This window comes from Pipistrellus kuhlii, unplaced genomic scaffold (genome assembly GCF_014108245.1).
Source record: "Pipistrellus kuhlii isolate mPipKuh1 unplaced genomic scaffold, mPipKuh1.p scaffold_m20_p_3, whole genome shotgun sequence".
Lineage (NCBI taxonomy): Eukaryota > Metazoa > Chordata > Mammalia > Chiroptera > Vespertilionidae > Pipistrellus > Pipistrellus kuhlii.
The window spans coordinates 87033303-87050206 of NW_023425529.1; the positions used below are offsets into that span (position 1 = coordinate 87033303).

The window sequence follows — 16904 nt, forward strand, 5'->3', positions numbered from 1 at the left end:
TAGGTAATTACATTTTGACAAATATATTTAATTTATTTGCATTGAATATAGTTACATTTTCTTTTTTAATACTTTAGATTATTACAGTGCGTAGAACATAATTTATGTAAAAATCTTGATTATAACAATAAGTGATTTTGCTGAAAATCAAGGTAAGAAATGCATTTTGTGTAATATATAATATGATTTGTGGCTTTTAAAAATCAGTTTTAATTAATTTTTTATTTATTTTATTTTCAGTATTTTTTTAAATTCTCACCTGAGAATATTTTTCCATTGATTTTTAGAGAGAGTAGAAGAGATAGGAAATAAAGAAATATTGATGTTAGAGAAACACATCGATTGGTTGCTTACTGCATGAGCCCTGCCTGATCAGGGCCTAGGCTGGGGAGGAGCCTGCAATTGAGGTATGTGCCCTTAACTGGAATTGAACACGGGTTTCACAAGCCGATGCTCTCTCCACTTAACCAAAACGGCTGGGGCTACTTTCAGTATTATTTTGTATTATTTTGTATTGGTTTCAGGTATGCAGCACAGTGGTTAGATAATCACATATAGTACTTTGCAAAGTATTCCCCCTTGATATTTCCAGTACCCACCTGATACCATACATAGCTATCGCAATATTATTATTTTTTAAATATACTTTTATTGATTTTTTTACAGAGAGAAAGAGAGAGGGATAGAGAGTTAGAAACATCAGTGAGAGAGAATCATTGATCAGCTGCCTCTTGCACATCCCTTACTGTGGATGTGCCCGCAACTACGGTACATGCCCTTGACCTTAATCGAACCTGGGACCCTTCAGTCCGCAGGCCGACGCTCTATCCACTGAGCCAGGTTTTGGCGCTATTGCAATATTGTTAACTATTCCAGAGGCCTGGTGCACAAAATTCGTGCATGGGTATGGTCCCTAGGCCTGGCTGGCAATCGAAGCAAAAGCATCTGACATGGAAGGGCAGCTCCTAGCTGACCTCTGGGCCCTAGGCAGCACCAGAACCACCGGCCCCCTGTACGCCCTCGTTTGCCTGAGTCTTTGGGCCCTTGCCCGGCTCCCTCAGCGCCTGGACACAGGTGGCGGCCCTGCTCCCTACCGCCATCTGGGCCATTGGGTTCCCGTCTGGCTCCCTTAGCACCTGGGAGCCAGGCGGCAGCCCCACCACCACTGCTGGTGGCCGTCTGTGGGACAATCAGTGGGGTAATCGGACCCCCACCCTGCTCCCTCAGCACCTGGGAGTTGGGTGGCAGCCCCACCCTCCACCACCACTGCTGGTCGCCATTTGCAGAGCATTTGATGGGGCAGTCGGGCCCCATTCACACACGCCTTGGCCTGGTGCCACCCGCTCATCTGCTCCACCATCCTGCCTTGGTCTCACTCTCATCAGGGCCCATCAGGGCCAGCAGCACCTCCTCTGCCGCCCACTGCCAGCGCCGTGTTGCTGAAGCCCGCCATGTTCTGCGCCGCCCCCTGGTGGTCAGAGTATGTCATAGTGAGCATCCGAACTCCCAGTCAAGGGGACAATTTGTATATTAGGCTTTTATTATACTAGGTGTACCAGTTAATGTGGATTTTTTTCAATAGTTGGAGTTACACATATGTTGATATATATGTGATTTTATATGTATTCTGTTTTGTTGTATTGGCAACAAGCTTCAGAACTTCATATGTCAAGTTTTCTGAAGGTGTTAACATTATAGATATTTTTATACTTAAAAGTGTCCAATTTCGTACCAAAAATAGAGCATGTGTGGGAAGTTTTAATTCATAATTTTGAAGAAAAGTGGTGCTGAATAGTCTGGGAAGCTTATTGTGAACATGCTCTATCTCAAGATACTTGTGAACACTGGTTTAAATGCTTTAAAAGTGATGATTTCGATGTGAAAGACAAAGAATGTCCAGGTCAACCGAAAAAGTTTTAAGAACAACAATTACAAGCATTATTGGATGAAGATGCATGTCAAGCTCTAGAACTACTTGAAGAAAGATTAAATGTTGCTCAGCAAAAAAATTTCCAATTGTTTACAAGCAATGGGAAAGATTTAAAGGAATGAAAATGGGTATCGCATCAACTGAAGGAAAAACAAATAGAAAACAGAAAAGTCATCAGTAAAATGTTGCTTCAATGACACAAAAGAAAGTCTTTTTTGCATCAAATTGTGACTGGTGATGAAAAGTGGATTTATTTTGAGAATCCCAAATGCACAAAACCATGGGTTGATCCCGGTCAACTACCAACATGGACTGCAAGGCCAAATCGCTTCAGAAAGAAGTCAATGCTCTGCGTTTGGTGGGATCAGGAAGGTGTGTGTTATGAGCTTCTAAAACCAGGTGAAACTGTTAATACTAATCACTACAGAAAACAATCAATCAAACGGAACCATGCTTTGATCATGAATCTACCAGAATGTGCCAGAAGACACCGTAAAGTAATTTTGCTTCATGATAACCACCATCACACACTTCAAAATCAGTTAAAGACATGTTAAAAGATCTTTCCTGGAAAGTATTAACCCACCCGCTGTTCTCATCAGATTTTGCTCCTTCACATTACCACTTGTTTTGATCGATAGCACACGTACTTTATGAGCAGCACTTCAAAATATATAAAAAGTGGAAAATTGGGTCTCTGAATGGTTTACCTCAAAACAAGGAAAGTTCTATTGGGAATGTATCCACAAATTACCTGAAAGATGGGAAAATATGTAGCTAGCTATGGGCATTACTTTGAATAAAGCACTTTTGATATTTCTCTTGAAATAATCATGTTTTCTTTGATTACAAAATTGGCTATTATTAATTAGTACCTAACTAGTATAGGATTCCCTATGCTGTACTTCACATCCCTGAAACTATTCTGTGAATATCAATCTGTACTTCTTAATCCCTTCACATTTTCACCCAGTCCCCTAACCCTCTTGCCCTCTGGCAGTTACCAGTCCAGTCTGAATTATGTGTCTTTATTTCTCTTTATTTATCCAATTATTACCAACTCATTAACAGAATAACTAATGTGTGCAATTAGTTAATTCTGACATCTTAGATACTTCGCTGACTTTTAATCATTTTTTAAAATCATAGCTTTACACTTATTTTTATTTTTGTTGTATATATGACATGGTAGGAGTTAGGAAGGAGTATAATTTTTTTTTAGTTTATTTTATAACTTTTAAATACTTAGAACTATGTTGTGTGGGACTTCATTTGCGTATTAGTGGGCCTGAAAGAAGGGAATTATGGGGGTGCCATTTCTTTTTATTTAATAAATCTTTTTTGAAAATATTTTATTGATTTTTTACAGAGAAGAAGGAGAGAGATAGAGAGATAGAAACATCGATGAGAGAGAAACATCGATCAGCTGCCTCGTGCACACCCCCTACTGGAGATGTGCCTGCAACCAAGGTACATGCCTTGGACTAGAATTGAACCTGGGACCCTTCAGTTCATAGGCTGCCTCTCTGTCTACTGAGCCAAACCAGTCAGGGCTATTTAATAAATCTTTGTTGTTCAGATTATTGCCATTGTTCCTCTTTTTTCCTCCCATAGCTCCCCTCCACCTGGTTCCCATCCCACCTTCTGCCCTTACCACCCCCCCACTGTCCTCATCCATAAGTATACCATTTTTTCCAGTCTCTTCCTGCACCTCCCATACCCATTTCCCCCAAAGAATTGTCAGTCCACTCCCTTTCTATGCCCCCGATTCTATTATACACACCAGTTTATTCTGTTCAATAGATTTTTAATTCACTTGATTTTTAGATTCACTTGTTGATAGATATGTATTTGCTGTTCATAATTGTTATCTTTATTTTTCTTCTTCCTCTTCTTAAAGAATACCTTTCAGCATTTCATATAATATTGGTTTGGTGGTGATGAACTCGTTTAGCTTTTTCTTATCTGTGAAGCTCTTTATCTGCCTTCAAATTCTAAATGATAGCTTTGCTGGGTAGAGTAATCTTGGATGTAGGTTCTTTCTATTCATCACTTTGAATATTTCTTGCTACCCCCATCTGCCTGCGTAGTTTCTGTTGAGAAATCAGCTGACAATCGCATGGGTGCTCCCTTGTAGGTAACTGTTTTTCTCTTGCTGCTTTTAATATTCTCTTTGTCTTTTGCTCTTGGCATTTTAATTATGATGTGCCTTGGTGTGGTCCTCTTTGGATTTCTTTTATTTCGGGTTCTGTGTGCTTCCTGGACTTCTAAGTCTATTTCTTTCACCAGATGGGGGAAGTTTTCAGTCATTATTTCTTCAAATAGGATTTCAGTATCCTGCTCTCTCTCTTCTTCTGGCACCCCCATAATTCCGATGTTGGTATGCTTGAAGTTGTCCCAGAGGCTCTTTACACTATCTTCATATTTTTGGATTCTTTTTCTTTTTACTTTTCCAGTTGTGTTTTTTACTTCTTTGTACTTCAAATCTTTGATTTGATTCTTGCGATCCTCTTGTCTGCTATTGGATCTCTGTATATTATATTTTATTTCAGTCAGTATATGTTTAATTTCTAGTTGGTCCTTTTCATATTCTCAAGGGTCTCACTAAATTTATCTGCCTTTTCTAGGAAATTCTTTTAACTGTGGTTTTGAACTCTATATCCAGTCGTTTGCTTTCCTCCATTTCTTTCATATGTGACCTATTCTTTGTCTCCACATTTGGCTGCTTTCCTGAGTTGTTAGAGTGGCTTTGTGTGCTAGATGTCCTATAGGGCCCAGTGGCTCAGCCTCTCCAGTTACCTGAGGTAGACATCTTGGTGCACCCCTTTGTGGGCTGTGTGAACAGTCTTGTTGTAGTTAAGCCTTGATTGTTGTTGGTATCTCTAAAAGGAATTGACCTCCAGGCCAATTCTCTGTGAGGATCAGCTGTGTTTATGCTGGGAGAACTTCTGTGCTGGAGATATTCTTATGAGACAAGACTTGCAAGTACTTGTGCTTAGCTTGGATGGAGCAGAATCTCAGGTTGGAGCAGACAGCATTGGCTTCCCGTCAACCATGCCCTGCATCTCAGTGTCCCATGGTAATCACTGCAAGCACCTCTGAGAGAAAGCAGTCCTTTCCGGGCACGTGTCTCTGTACCTCTGCCTTCTGCAGCTCCTCTGAGTCTCAGTGTGCTTTTCTCTTTCCTTCTGGTTTTAGAATTTTCACTCAGCCAGCCTTCCTGTGGTTCTGGATGATGTTTGTTTTGTCTTTTAGTTGTGGTTTTGAAATTGTTGTGCGAGCCATCAGTTTAGGTGTTTACCTATGCTGCCATCTTGGTTTCTCTATTGGTTACATCTATTGATGTGGAGTATACAGGGAGATCACTAATGGCTGTAGAGCAGGAAACATCTTTGGGTAGTATGGACATTTTTAATGATTTTAATTATAACAATCCATGAACATGGTTTATTTTTCCAGTTGTTTATATCCCTTTCTATCTCTTTTTTTCAGAGTTCTATTGTTTTCCGAATATAGGTCTTTTGCCTTCTTCGTTAAGTTTATTCCTAAGTATCTTATTTTGTTGTTGTTGCAATTGTAAATAAGATTTTTTTATTATTTTTTTTTAATTTCTCTTTCTGAGAGTTCATTATTGGTGTATGAGAATGCCATTGAATTCTGAGTGATGTCAGTGGTGTGGTACAGTACCCTACTATGATGGTATTGCTATTGATTTTTTCCTTTAAGTCCTCCAGAAGTTTTTTTTATGTATTTGGATTCTCCTATATTGGGTGTGTGTATGTTTACTAGGGTTATATTCCCATGTGTTGATCCTATTATTATTTTGCAATGACTTTTATTTTCTCTTGTTAATTTTGAAGTCTATTTTGTCAGATACTAGTATTGCTACTCCAACTTTTTAAAATTTCCATTTGCATGGAAAAATAAATTTTCATCCCTTCACTTTCATTCTGCGTAAGTCTTTTGTTCTGAGGTGGGTCTCTTGTAGATAGCATGTATATATGGGTCATGTTTTCTTATCCATTCATATCTTTTTATTGGAGCATTTAATCCATTTGCATTTAAGGTTATTATTGATAGGTACTTGTTTGTTGCCATGTTTATTCTTTATCCTTGCATTTCTCCCTCTCCTTCTATTTCTTTTTCTTACAACAGTCCCTTTAGCATTTCTTGCATTGCTGGTTTGGTGGTAATAAACTCCTTTACCCTTTTTTGTCTGTGAAACTCATACTGTCACCTTCTATTTTGAATGATAGCCTTGCTGGATAGAGTAGTGTTAGATTCAGTTCCTTGGTATTCATTACTTTATAGACTTCATGCCTCTCCCTTCTGGTCTGATACGTTTCTATTGAGAACTCAGCTGATAGTCTAATGGGAGTTCCCTTGTAGGTAACTTTCTGTCTCTTTCTTGCAGCCTTTAAGGTTCTTTCTTTGTCTTTAACGTTTGTCATTTTAATTATGATGTGTCTTCGTGTGGATCGTATTTTCGTTTACCTTGATTGAGACTCTGTGCTTCCTGGACTTGTAAGACTTTTTTCTTCAACAAGTCAGGAAAATTTTCTGTCATTATTCAAACTGGTTTTCTAGTCCTTGCTCAGCTTCTTCTCCTTCTGGCACCTTTATTATGTAGATGTTGTTTCATTTCATGTTGTCCCAAAGTTCCCTTAAACTCTCCTCCTGCTTTTTAATTTTTTTTCCCCAGTTGCTGCTATGATTGTGTGCATTTTTCTATCTTGTCTTATAACTTGCTGGTTTGGTCCACAGCCTCCTCTGGTCTACTCTTGAATTCTTCTAGGGTGGTTATTATTAAAGCTATGTCATTCTTCATTTCCTCTTGATTCTTATTCATGTGGTTGTTTGTTTGTTTTTATTCAGCTTCTTATAATTTTCATTACTTGTAATTCTCACTCAGACGTTTGAGCATCCTTATAACCATTTCTTTGAATTCTTTATCTGACAAATTACTTGCCTCCATTACATTTAATATGTGTGTTTTTTCCTGGTGATTCCTCCTTTTTTTTCCATTGACAGTTGTTTCTTTTTCTTCTCATGTTAGCAGTCTATTAGTCTGGGGAGCCAGGTGAGGAGGGTGCATTCACAGTGGTAGTTCTTGTGTGTTCAGAGGTAACTGTCCCACCAGGTTACAGACAGCGGTGTGTCCAGTCTTCTGGTGGCACCAGGTTAGGCATGTCCTGTCTGGCAGGTCTGTGCTTCTGGGGGAGCGGGGGGGTGGCGGGGGGGGGGGGGGGGGGGTGTCAATTTATGTTTACCAAGGAGTATTAGGCAGCAGCAGCGCCATTTGCCCAGGGGCACTGGGTAAGACACAGTGGGCCACAATGTCAGGTCCATCTATAGGTAGTGTGGGGTCACCATGACAGGGCTGGGCATACTATGTCAAGGCAGTGGGGCCAGTTATCCAGAGGCATTGGGTCAAGCATGCTGGTTTGGAGCAGCAGGTCCCAGTGTCCAGGTGGTGTTAGGATTCCAGCATATAAATGTTGTGAGTGATACAAACATTCAGTTCATAACACTTTCTTTCATTCTCAAGAAAGTATGTAGGTCCATCTAAGTGTCTGTCTCTGTGTTTTGAACAATTACTTGATATTTAGCTTTTCTGATTTTATTTCTTTAAAAGTCTCTCTTTTGTTCATTATTACATTTGCCTTTCAATTTCTGGTGTGTCAATTCAGTTGCCTTAAATTTCTTGTTATCCTTTCTATATCCCAATATACTACTTGTTAACTCTCAGTTGATTTGTGTGAATGAAAAGAAACACGGACCCAGATAACTCAAAAGTAATTTGTTAGACTTTGGATTTTTTAGATTATTTTGCACTGGATTTGCATTCCTGTTTGGGATTTATTTAAGCTGCTGTTATGATTTGTTTACATTCCTTAAGCATGTACCAGTTGGCTAATGGAACAAATAGGCAGGCCTAAGGAAGCTGAGCTAGGATGGATCATTAAAAACTGATTGTAGTTTGTTCCTGTGCCCAGAATACTTACTGTCTGCTTAATGATCTAGCTTTCTTGAATTTCTTGTTTGTATTGAAGTTTATATTCTAATAAAATAAGTTTGTTTTACAAAGAAAACTTTAATATGCTTAAAGGATAAAATATAGAAATTATTGTACCTAAAATTAAATTTGTTTTAATTGTTCATATTCTCTTTGTACTTTGTTCTTATACATTCTTATACATTGTTTTCTTTTCCTATATTTTCATTTTAGATTATACTCTGTTATTATCTCATTAAAAACCACTTTGTTGCATGATGTTGATGTTTCATAATCTTTGCTAATTTAAGCATTTAGCCTCTGAAAATGTACAGTAGAAAATGGACTTGCTATCTCCTTACTCAGGAATTCATTAGTGAATGTTCCAGGCTACAGTAGAAAGGAAAACTGGCTGACTTTCTGTTTTTCCTCCTTAATTTTGAAGGTGATGTTATTTCAAGAAATGACTACATGACTGCTTGGTATTGTTTTCCTTCTTGGAAAATAAGCCTTGCAGAAGAAGCTTATACAGGAGAATTTGGGTTGAGAGGTAGTTGAATGCTCAACCTTCATAGGACAAAGCAGTGAGCAGTCCTTCATTTATTCTGCCCTTCAGGATCACCATTCACCCAGCTCTCCTCAAATGAGTGTGGAAGCAATGTAACTCTATTAAAACTTTTGGGTTCCCCCCACACACACACACACACACATATTTTATTTTTGCCTCTTTTAATAATAAAGAGAAATGTCTTCTTTGTAACTTGCTGCACAAATGTTGTGGAAGAGATAGGAAGTATAATAGACGAGGAGATTTGTAGCCATAAACACGTGGGTCCTTTCGTTTCTCCTCTACTCTACCCATTACAATAGTACCTTGGGCAAGTTAGTCAAATCAATTATAAATCCGTAATTTGGGTCAACCCCAACCATATGTATGGAATACTGCTTCCCACAATTATTTTGGGCTTTACCTCTGAAAAGAAGGGATGTCTGGATGCCATCCCCAACCAGGCTGAGCCCCACCTTTTATCATCTTTCAACACAGGTGACTTCATTTCACCTCAGGCAGTTTTTCTGATGCATATACCTTCTTTTCCCTTTGATTGTAGTTGTAAATCAGAAAGTTCCCTTTATTGCAGCAAATAAAGTTAATAACAGTGTTGGAGATAGTTTTAAATAAATCAAAACTACCGAAGAATCTGTGTCAAACTTCATAGCTTTAGATAGTGCATAGAATATACCTTCAGGGTCCCTACAAAATTCCTGACTGATTATTGTTTCCTGCAGACATAGAGCATTTCAGCTGTATTATCACACAAACTGGCTGGTCCAGAAAGCTAACCAAATATTTTAACAAAGTTTTTATGGGAAAATGCATTCTAGTTTATTTATAATGGATACATAGTTTATTCATATTGGGGAACTGTCCAAACAAGTTTTTCCCTAATTATTTTTTAACTAGTGGCCTGGTGCACGAAATTCATACAGGGGGGTGGGAGATTGGTTTCCCTCAGCTGGGCCTGCACCCTCTCAAATCTGGGACCCCTCAGGGGATGTCTGACTCACAATCCAGGACCACTGACTCCTAACCTCTTACCTGCCTGCCAGATCACCCCTGTCCACTCTGCCTGCTAGTCTTCTTGCCCCAACTACTTCTCCTTGCTGGCCTGATCACCCCCAATTGCCCCCCCCCCTGCCAGCCTGCTTGCTCCAACTGCCCCCCTGAAAGCCTAATTGCCCCCAAATGCCCTCCCCATTGACCTGCTCACCTCTAACTTCCTCCCTCTGTCGGCCTGCTTGTCCCCAACTGCTCCCCATGCCAGCCTGATTGTCCCCAACTTCCCCCCCTGAAGGCCTGACCACCCCTAACCGCCTCTGCCTTGGCTCCACCATCATGGCTTTGTCCAGAAGGATGTCTGGAAGATCTCCCAGAATGTCTTCTGGTCTAATTATTATTACCCTTTTATTAGTATAAACTAGGGGCCCAGTGCACGAATTTGTGCACCTTGAAAGGAACTGTGGACTGCAAGGCTATAGTGGGCACAGGGGTTAGTCTTGGCCCATACTCGTGTGCCCGCCCAGCCCTGCTGTGGTCCCCAGTCCCCTCTCTGCCAGCAGCCTTGCTCCTGCTGCCACTGCTCCCACGTGCTAACTATTGCTCCTCAGGAGCAAGGGGAGGTGGAGAAGTTCTCAGGGGCAATTGGGGTCAGCAGCTGCTGGTTGCACTCGCTGACAATGCTGAGTGATTGGGGTCAGCGCCGGGCACCAGCAGCAGGTGTGAGCAGGGCAGGCTCTGGCAGCAGTGCAAGTGCCAGGCAGGACCATGGCACGTAGGAACAGAGAATTTTCAGTAACCACCAGAGGCTTGCCCAAGTAACAGCAGCCAGCGCCCCCCTCTCACCTGTTCCACCATTCCACCAGGGCTGATGCCCACCATATTCTGCGCTCTGCCACCTGCTGCCAATGCCTACTATGTTCCTCGTGAACCCCCTGGTGGTCAGCGCATGTCATAGCAACCGGTTGTTTGATTGTTTCACCATTCGGTCTATTTGCATATTAGCTTTTTATTATGTAGGACTATCAGGCATGAAAATTCATGCACTGGGGGTGTCCCTCAGCCCTGGCCTGCCACTCTCACAGTCCGAGAGCCCTCAGGGGTGGGAGGTGACCTGGCAATCAGGAGAAGGTGATGCCCCATCATATCTCTGCTGCTGCCATTGCTGGCAGCACAAGCCTCGGCTGGCCCTGGTTACCTGAAAGAGGCTGATCATGGGCGGGGCTGACTGGGGGGAGGGGCTGTGGGAGGTTGGCCTGCAGGCCCCACCCCTCCATTGGGCCAGCAGTGGGCATCATAGTGACTGGTTCTGGTCATTACGGCATTGTGGTCGCTGGCTTTATATATATATATATATATATATATATATATATATATAGAGAGAGAGAGAGAGAGAGAGAGAGAGAGATTTCATAGCATAAAGTGGAATTTTTAGATCAGCAGGTATGTATTATTTTTATGATTCTATCATGTTATCAAATTGTCCTGTAGAAATTTTAAATCAGTTTTCGGCCCCATTAGTAGAGATAAGAATATCTATTTCTTTACTCCCTCACAGATGACAAAAACAGTCTCATTGTTGGGTTAGTTTGTATTTCTTAGAATAATAATGCATTTGAACATTTTTAATATGGATAAAGTTTGTCATTTTATCTTTAGTTTTTAGTATTATTCTGCATTGTATAAAAAGTTTTTTTTTAATTTTTGTATTCAAAATTATCAACCATTTATTAAAAAATTTCTCCCCCAATTTTGAAGATTTATTTCAGAGCTGTTCCTTTCCAATGATCACATACATAGAATAACTTGATTTTTAGAATTTGACTATCTGTCAAATTTCTTCCTTTTTCCTACCAGGAAAGCAATAGAAGAACTGCTTAAGGAGGCAAAACGTGGAAAAACAAGAGCAGAAACAATGGGACCTATGGGTTGGTAAGTACTGGAGTAATCTTCCTTAAAACTTAAAATACATATTAAAGAAAAAAGCCTTCTTTAGCATATAGAAGGATTGTTAAACCCTAAATGTAGAGGATATCACTCAAGGCAAATGGTAGAGAAGAATACCACTGAAGACTGAAGCTGAGAAACTCTAGTAACTTGAAGAAATGGGCAGAGGGATGTATATGGAGAATGTCATGGTTTTATCATCCCTTTGGTTCCCAAATCCCTGAGAGATAAATACATAGTTATACTACTGTGACTACAGGCACCTGTGTGAGACTAATGTTATATCAGCATTTATTGTTTTTGGTTTTTTTTCCTCATTTTTTTAAATTAAGGTATTATATGTATACATACCTTACCAATCCCCCCCCTCGCATACATGCCCTCCCTTCCCAGAGTTTTTTGTCCATTGGTTATGCTTATATGCATGTATACAACTCCTTCAGTTGATCTCTTATCTCCCCTATATCTCCCTACCCTCTCCGCTGTAATTTGACACTCTGTTTGTTTCTTTACTGTTTCTGTATCTGTCTTTTTATTCATCAGTTTATAATGTTCCTTATTATTCATAAATGAGTGAGATCATGTGGTGTTTTTCTTTCATTAACTGGCTTATTTCACTCAGCATAATGTTCTCCGAATTCATCCAGGGCGCTGTAAATGATAAGAATTCCTTCTTTTTTATGGCAGCATAGTATTCTATTATGTAGGTGTCCCATAGTTTTTTGACCCAATCATCTGCTGACAGGCACCTGGGCTGTTTCCAAATCCTAGCTATTGTAGATTGTGCTGCTATGAACATAGGGGTGCATATTTCCTTTTTGATTGGTATTTCTAGTTTCTTAGGATATATTCCTAGGAGTGGGATTATTGGGTCAAATGGGAGTTCCATTTTCAGTTTTTTGAGGAAATTCCATACTGTTCTCCACAGTGATTGCATCAGTCTGCATTCATACCAGCAGTGCACAAGGGTTCCTTTTTCTCCGCATCCCCGCCAGCACTTGTCCTTTGCTGATTTGTTGATGATAGCCATTCTGACAGGTGTGAGATGGTACCGCATTGTTGTTTTGATTTTCATCTCTTGGATAATTAGTGGCTTTGAGCATGTTTTCATGTGCCTCTTGGCCTTCCCTCTGTCTTCTTTTGAAAAGATTCTATTTAGGTCTATTGCCCATTTTTTAATTGGATCATTTATCTTCCTTTTATTAAGTTGTATAAACTGTCTGTAGATGTTGGAGATTAAACCTTTATCAGTGATAACATTTGCAAATATGTTCTCCCATACAGTGGGCTTTCTTGTTGTTTTGTTGATGGTTTATTTTGCTATAAAAAAGCCTTTTATTTTGATGTAGTCCCATTTATTTATTTTCTCTTTAGCTTCCATTGCCATAGGGACAGTATCAGTGAAGAAGTTCTTTTGGCATATGTCTGAGATTTTGCTGCCTGTGGACGCCACTAGTGTTTTTATGGTTTCCTGTCTTATATTTAAGTCTTGTATCCATTTTGAGTTTATTTTTGTGTATGATGTAAGTTGGTGATCTAGTTTTATTCTTTTGCATGTATCTGTTCAATTTCCCCAACACCATTTATTGAAGAGACTGTCTTGACTCCATTGTTTGTTCATGCCTCCTTTGTCAAATATTAATTGAGCATAGTGATTTGGGTTAATATCTGGATTCTCTATTCTATTCTACTGATCTGTATGTCTATTCTTGTGCCAGTACCAGACTGTTTTGAGAACAGTGGCTTTGTAATACAGCTTGAAATCTGGTATTGAGATCCCTCCTACTTTACTCTTCTTTCTCAGGATTGCTGTGGCTATTCAGGGTCTTTTTTTGTTTCAGATGAATTTTTGGAGAGTTCTTTCTAGGTCTGTGAAATATGCTGTTGGTACTTTAATGGGGAGTGCATTGAACCTATAAATTGCTTTGGGAAGTATGGACATTTTGATGATGTTGATTCTACCAAGCCATGAACATGGTATGTTCTTCCATTTGTTTACATATTCCTCTCTTTTTTCAGAGTCCTATAGTTTTCTGCATATAGATCTTTTACCTCCTTAAGTTAATTTTTTGGTGAGATGGTAAATGGAATTGCTTTTTTAGTCTCTGTTTCTGTAAGTTCACTATTGGTGTATAGAAATGCCATAGATTTCTTGGCTTTAATTTTGTATCCTGCTACATTGCCAAATTCATTTATTAAATCTATTAGTTTGTTTATGGAGTCTTTGTGTTTTTTTTTATGTACAATATCATGTCATTTGCAAATAAGGACAATTTTACTTCTTCTTTTCCAATTTGGGTGCCTTTTATTTCTTCTTCCTGTCTAATTGCAATAGCTAGTACTTCCACTACTATGTCAAACAGGAGTGGTAAGAGTGGGCATCCTGTTTTGTTCCTGTTCTTAGAGGGAATGTATAATATATTTTATTTCAGACAATGTATTCTTTATTTCTTATTGATCCCTTATTATTTCTTGTTGATTCCTTATTATTTCTAGTTGATCCATTTTCATATCCTCATAGGTCTTACCGATCTTTTCTAGGAAATTCTTGAAAAACCTTATAAGCGTTGTTTTGAACTCTATATCCAGTCGCTTTTTGTCCTCCACTTCTTTCGTTTGTGATCTATTGCCTTGTCTCGGCATTTTCGCAGCTTCCCTGAGTTGGTAGCCTTAAAAATCTCTGTGTTCTGCTTGGATGGGGCAGAGTTTCAGGGTGGAGCCTACAGCTTTGGCTTCCTTCAGCCACATCAGGCACACCCTATGCTGCTCCTAAGTCTCAGTGTTTCTCAGGGTCCTTCGGTACTTGCTGCAAGCACCTCTGAGAGTGAGGTGCCCTCGAGTTTTGCCTGCTACCAAACAGTCTAGTCTCTCCCCCAATGAGCCCGGAACTGGGGTTCAGTTCACTTGGAAGTGGGGTTGGAAGTGAGGTTCAGAGCAGTCTGGGGTTGTCTCCTTCCCACCAGGGCAATCCCGCGGCACAGCCAACCGTCCCTTCTCTACACGCAATGTGCACGCCTCCAGGGTCTCTGCCTTTCACCGCTCCCCCGGGTTTCTGCCTCACAACCCAGTCTCTCTCTGTATGAGCCTGGATCCCCAGGGTCTGGCCTAGAACTGGGGTTCAGCGCTATTGGGTCTGGGGTTCGGCACAATCCGGAGCTTTTATCTCCTTCCCGCTAGGGAACGCCAGCCAGGCACTCAGCTGCCCCCTCCTCTCCAGCTTTGTCCTCTCCGTGCACGCAGCTTGTCTCCGTACCTTAGGCTTTTACAGCTCCTCGGATTTTCCTTCTGATTTTCTCTTTCCTTCTTGTTGTAGAATTTCTAGTCAGTCGACTTTCCTGTAGCTCTGGGCAATGTCCATTTTATATTTTAGTTGTATTTTATTGAAATCGTTGTGTGCGGCTGCGGTTAGGTGTTTACCTGTGCAGCCATCTTGGATCCTCCGATTTGCTAGAATTTTGTTGGGAATTTTGGCATCTATGTTCATGAGGGATATTGGCCTATAATTCTCTTTCATTGTGTTGTCTTAATCTGGTTTTGGTATTAGGGTGATGCTGGCTTCATAGAAGGAGTTTGGAAGTGTTCCTTCCTCTTGAATTTTTTGGAATTGTCTGAGGAGGATAGGTTTTAGTTCTTCCTTGAATGTTTGGTAAAACTCTCCTGTGAAGCCATCTGGCCCCAGGCTTTTGTTTGCTGGAAGCTTTTTGATGACTGTTTCAATTTCTTCCAGAGTCACTGCTCTATTGAGATTTTTAGGTTCTTCCTGATTGAGTTTTGGAAGGTTATATTTTTCTAGGAACATTTCCTCCAGATTGTCCAGTTTGTTGGAATAGAGTTGTTCGTAGTATTTTGTAACAATCCTTTGTATTTCAGTGGGGTCTGTTGTTATTTCACCTCTTTCGTTTCTGATTTTGTTTATTTGGGTCCTCTCTCTTTGTTTCTTGGTTAGCCTGGCTAGAGGTTCATTAATCTTGTTTATCCTTTCAAAGAACCAGCTCTTGGTTTTGTTGATCTTTTGTATTGTTTCTTTGGTCTCTATGTTGTTTATCTTTGCTCTTATTTTTATTATTTTCTTCCTTCTGCTTACACTGGGCTTTTCTTGTTGCTCTTTTTCTAACTCTTTGAGTTGTAGAGTTAGATAATTTGTTACCATTTTTTTTCTTGTTTTTTGCAATAGGCTTGTAGAGCTATGAACTTCCCTCTTAAGATTGCTTTTGTTGTGTCCCATAGATTTTGGATTGTGGGTTTTCATTGTCATTTGTTGCCAGGATGTTTTTTATTTCTTCCTTGATTTCTCTGGTAACCCAGTCCTTGTTTAATAGCATGCTGTTTAGTCTCCATGAGTTTGATTTCTTTGGATTATTTTTATTGTAGTTGATTTCCAGTTTTATGCCAGTATGATCTGAGAAGATGCTTGATGTGATTTCTATCTTATTAAATTTGAAGAGACTTTGCCTATGTCCCAAAATGTGGTCTATCTATGAGTATGATAATGTGCACTTGAGAAGAATTTATGTTCTATGGCTTTGGGGTGAAATGTTCTGAAGATGTTGGGTTGTTTGTTTGCTGATTTTTTGTTTAGATAATTTGTTCAATGGTGATAGTGGTGTATTAAAATGTCCTACTATGATTGTATTGCTATTAATCTCTCCCTTAATGTCCTCCAGCAGTTTTTTTTTTTTATGTATTTGGGTGCTCCCGTATTGGGTGCATATATATTTACCAGGGTTATTTCTTCTTGTTGGATTGCTCCCTTTAGTATTATGAAGTGGCCTTTATTATCTCTTATTATGTCCTTCACTTTGAGATCTAATTTGTCAGATATAAGTATTGCTACCCCAGCTTTTTTTTCATTTCCATTCGCCTGGAAACCCTTTTCCATCCCTTCACCCTCAGTTTGCGTCTTTTTTTCTGAAGTGTGTTTCTTATAGTCAGCAGATATATGGGTCTTGTTTTCTTATCCAATCCGTTACCCTATGTCTTTTGATTAGGACATTTAATCCATTTACATTTAAAGTTATTATTGATAGGTACTTATTTGTCACCATTTTTATTCTATACCCTTGTGTTCCTTCTTTGCTTTCTATTTCTTTATTTTTACAGCAGACCCTTTAGCATTTCTTGCATTGCTGGTTTGGTGGAGATAAATTCCTTTAGTCTTTTTTTGTCTGTGAAGCTCCTGATTTCACCTTCAATTTTGATTGATAGCCTTGCTGGATACAGTATTCTTGGATTCAGACCCTTCCTTTGCATGACTTTGTATATTTCATCCCATTCCCTTCTGGCCTGATGAGTTTCTGTTAAGAAATCAGTTGCTAGTCTGATTGGGGGTTCCTTTATATATAACTTTCTGTCTCTCTCTGGCTGCTTTTAAGATTCTTACTTTGTCATTGGTGTTTGTCAATTTAATTATAATGTGCCTTGACGTCGGTCCGTTGTGCTTCATTTTGCTTTGGACTCTGTGAGCTTCTTGGATTTGT

The 16904-nt window shown here is 39.6% G+C and overlaps 1 protein-coding gene across 3 annotated transcripts in view; it reads left to right on the forward strand.

Moving 5' to 3' along the window:
- LOC118728314 (protein POLR1D) overlaps positions 1–16904 on the forward strand; it is a 43282-nt gene that overhangs the window by 17185 nt on the left and 9193 nt on the right. For 2 of the 3 annotated variants that reach the window (XM_036454713.2, XM_045588474.1), the window contains exon 2: positions 11338–11412. In XM_036454713.2, the coding sequence (XP_036310606.1) occupies positions 11338–11412 (75 nt within the window). Of the gene's footprint in view, positions 1–8541; positions 8586–11336; positions 11413–16904 lie in introns of all 3 variants that reach the window. The other variant, XM_036454714.2, reaches the window with a different exon arrangement.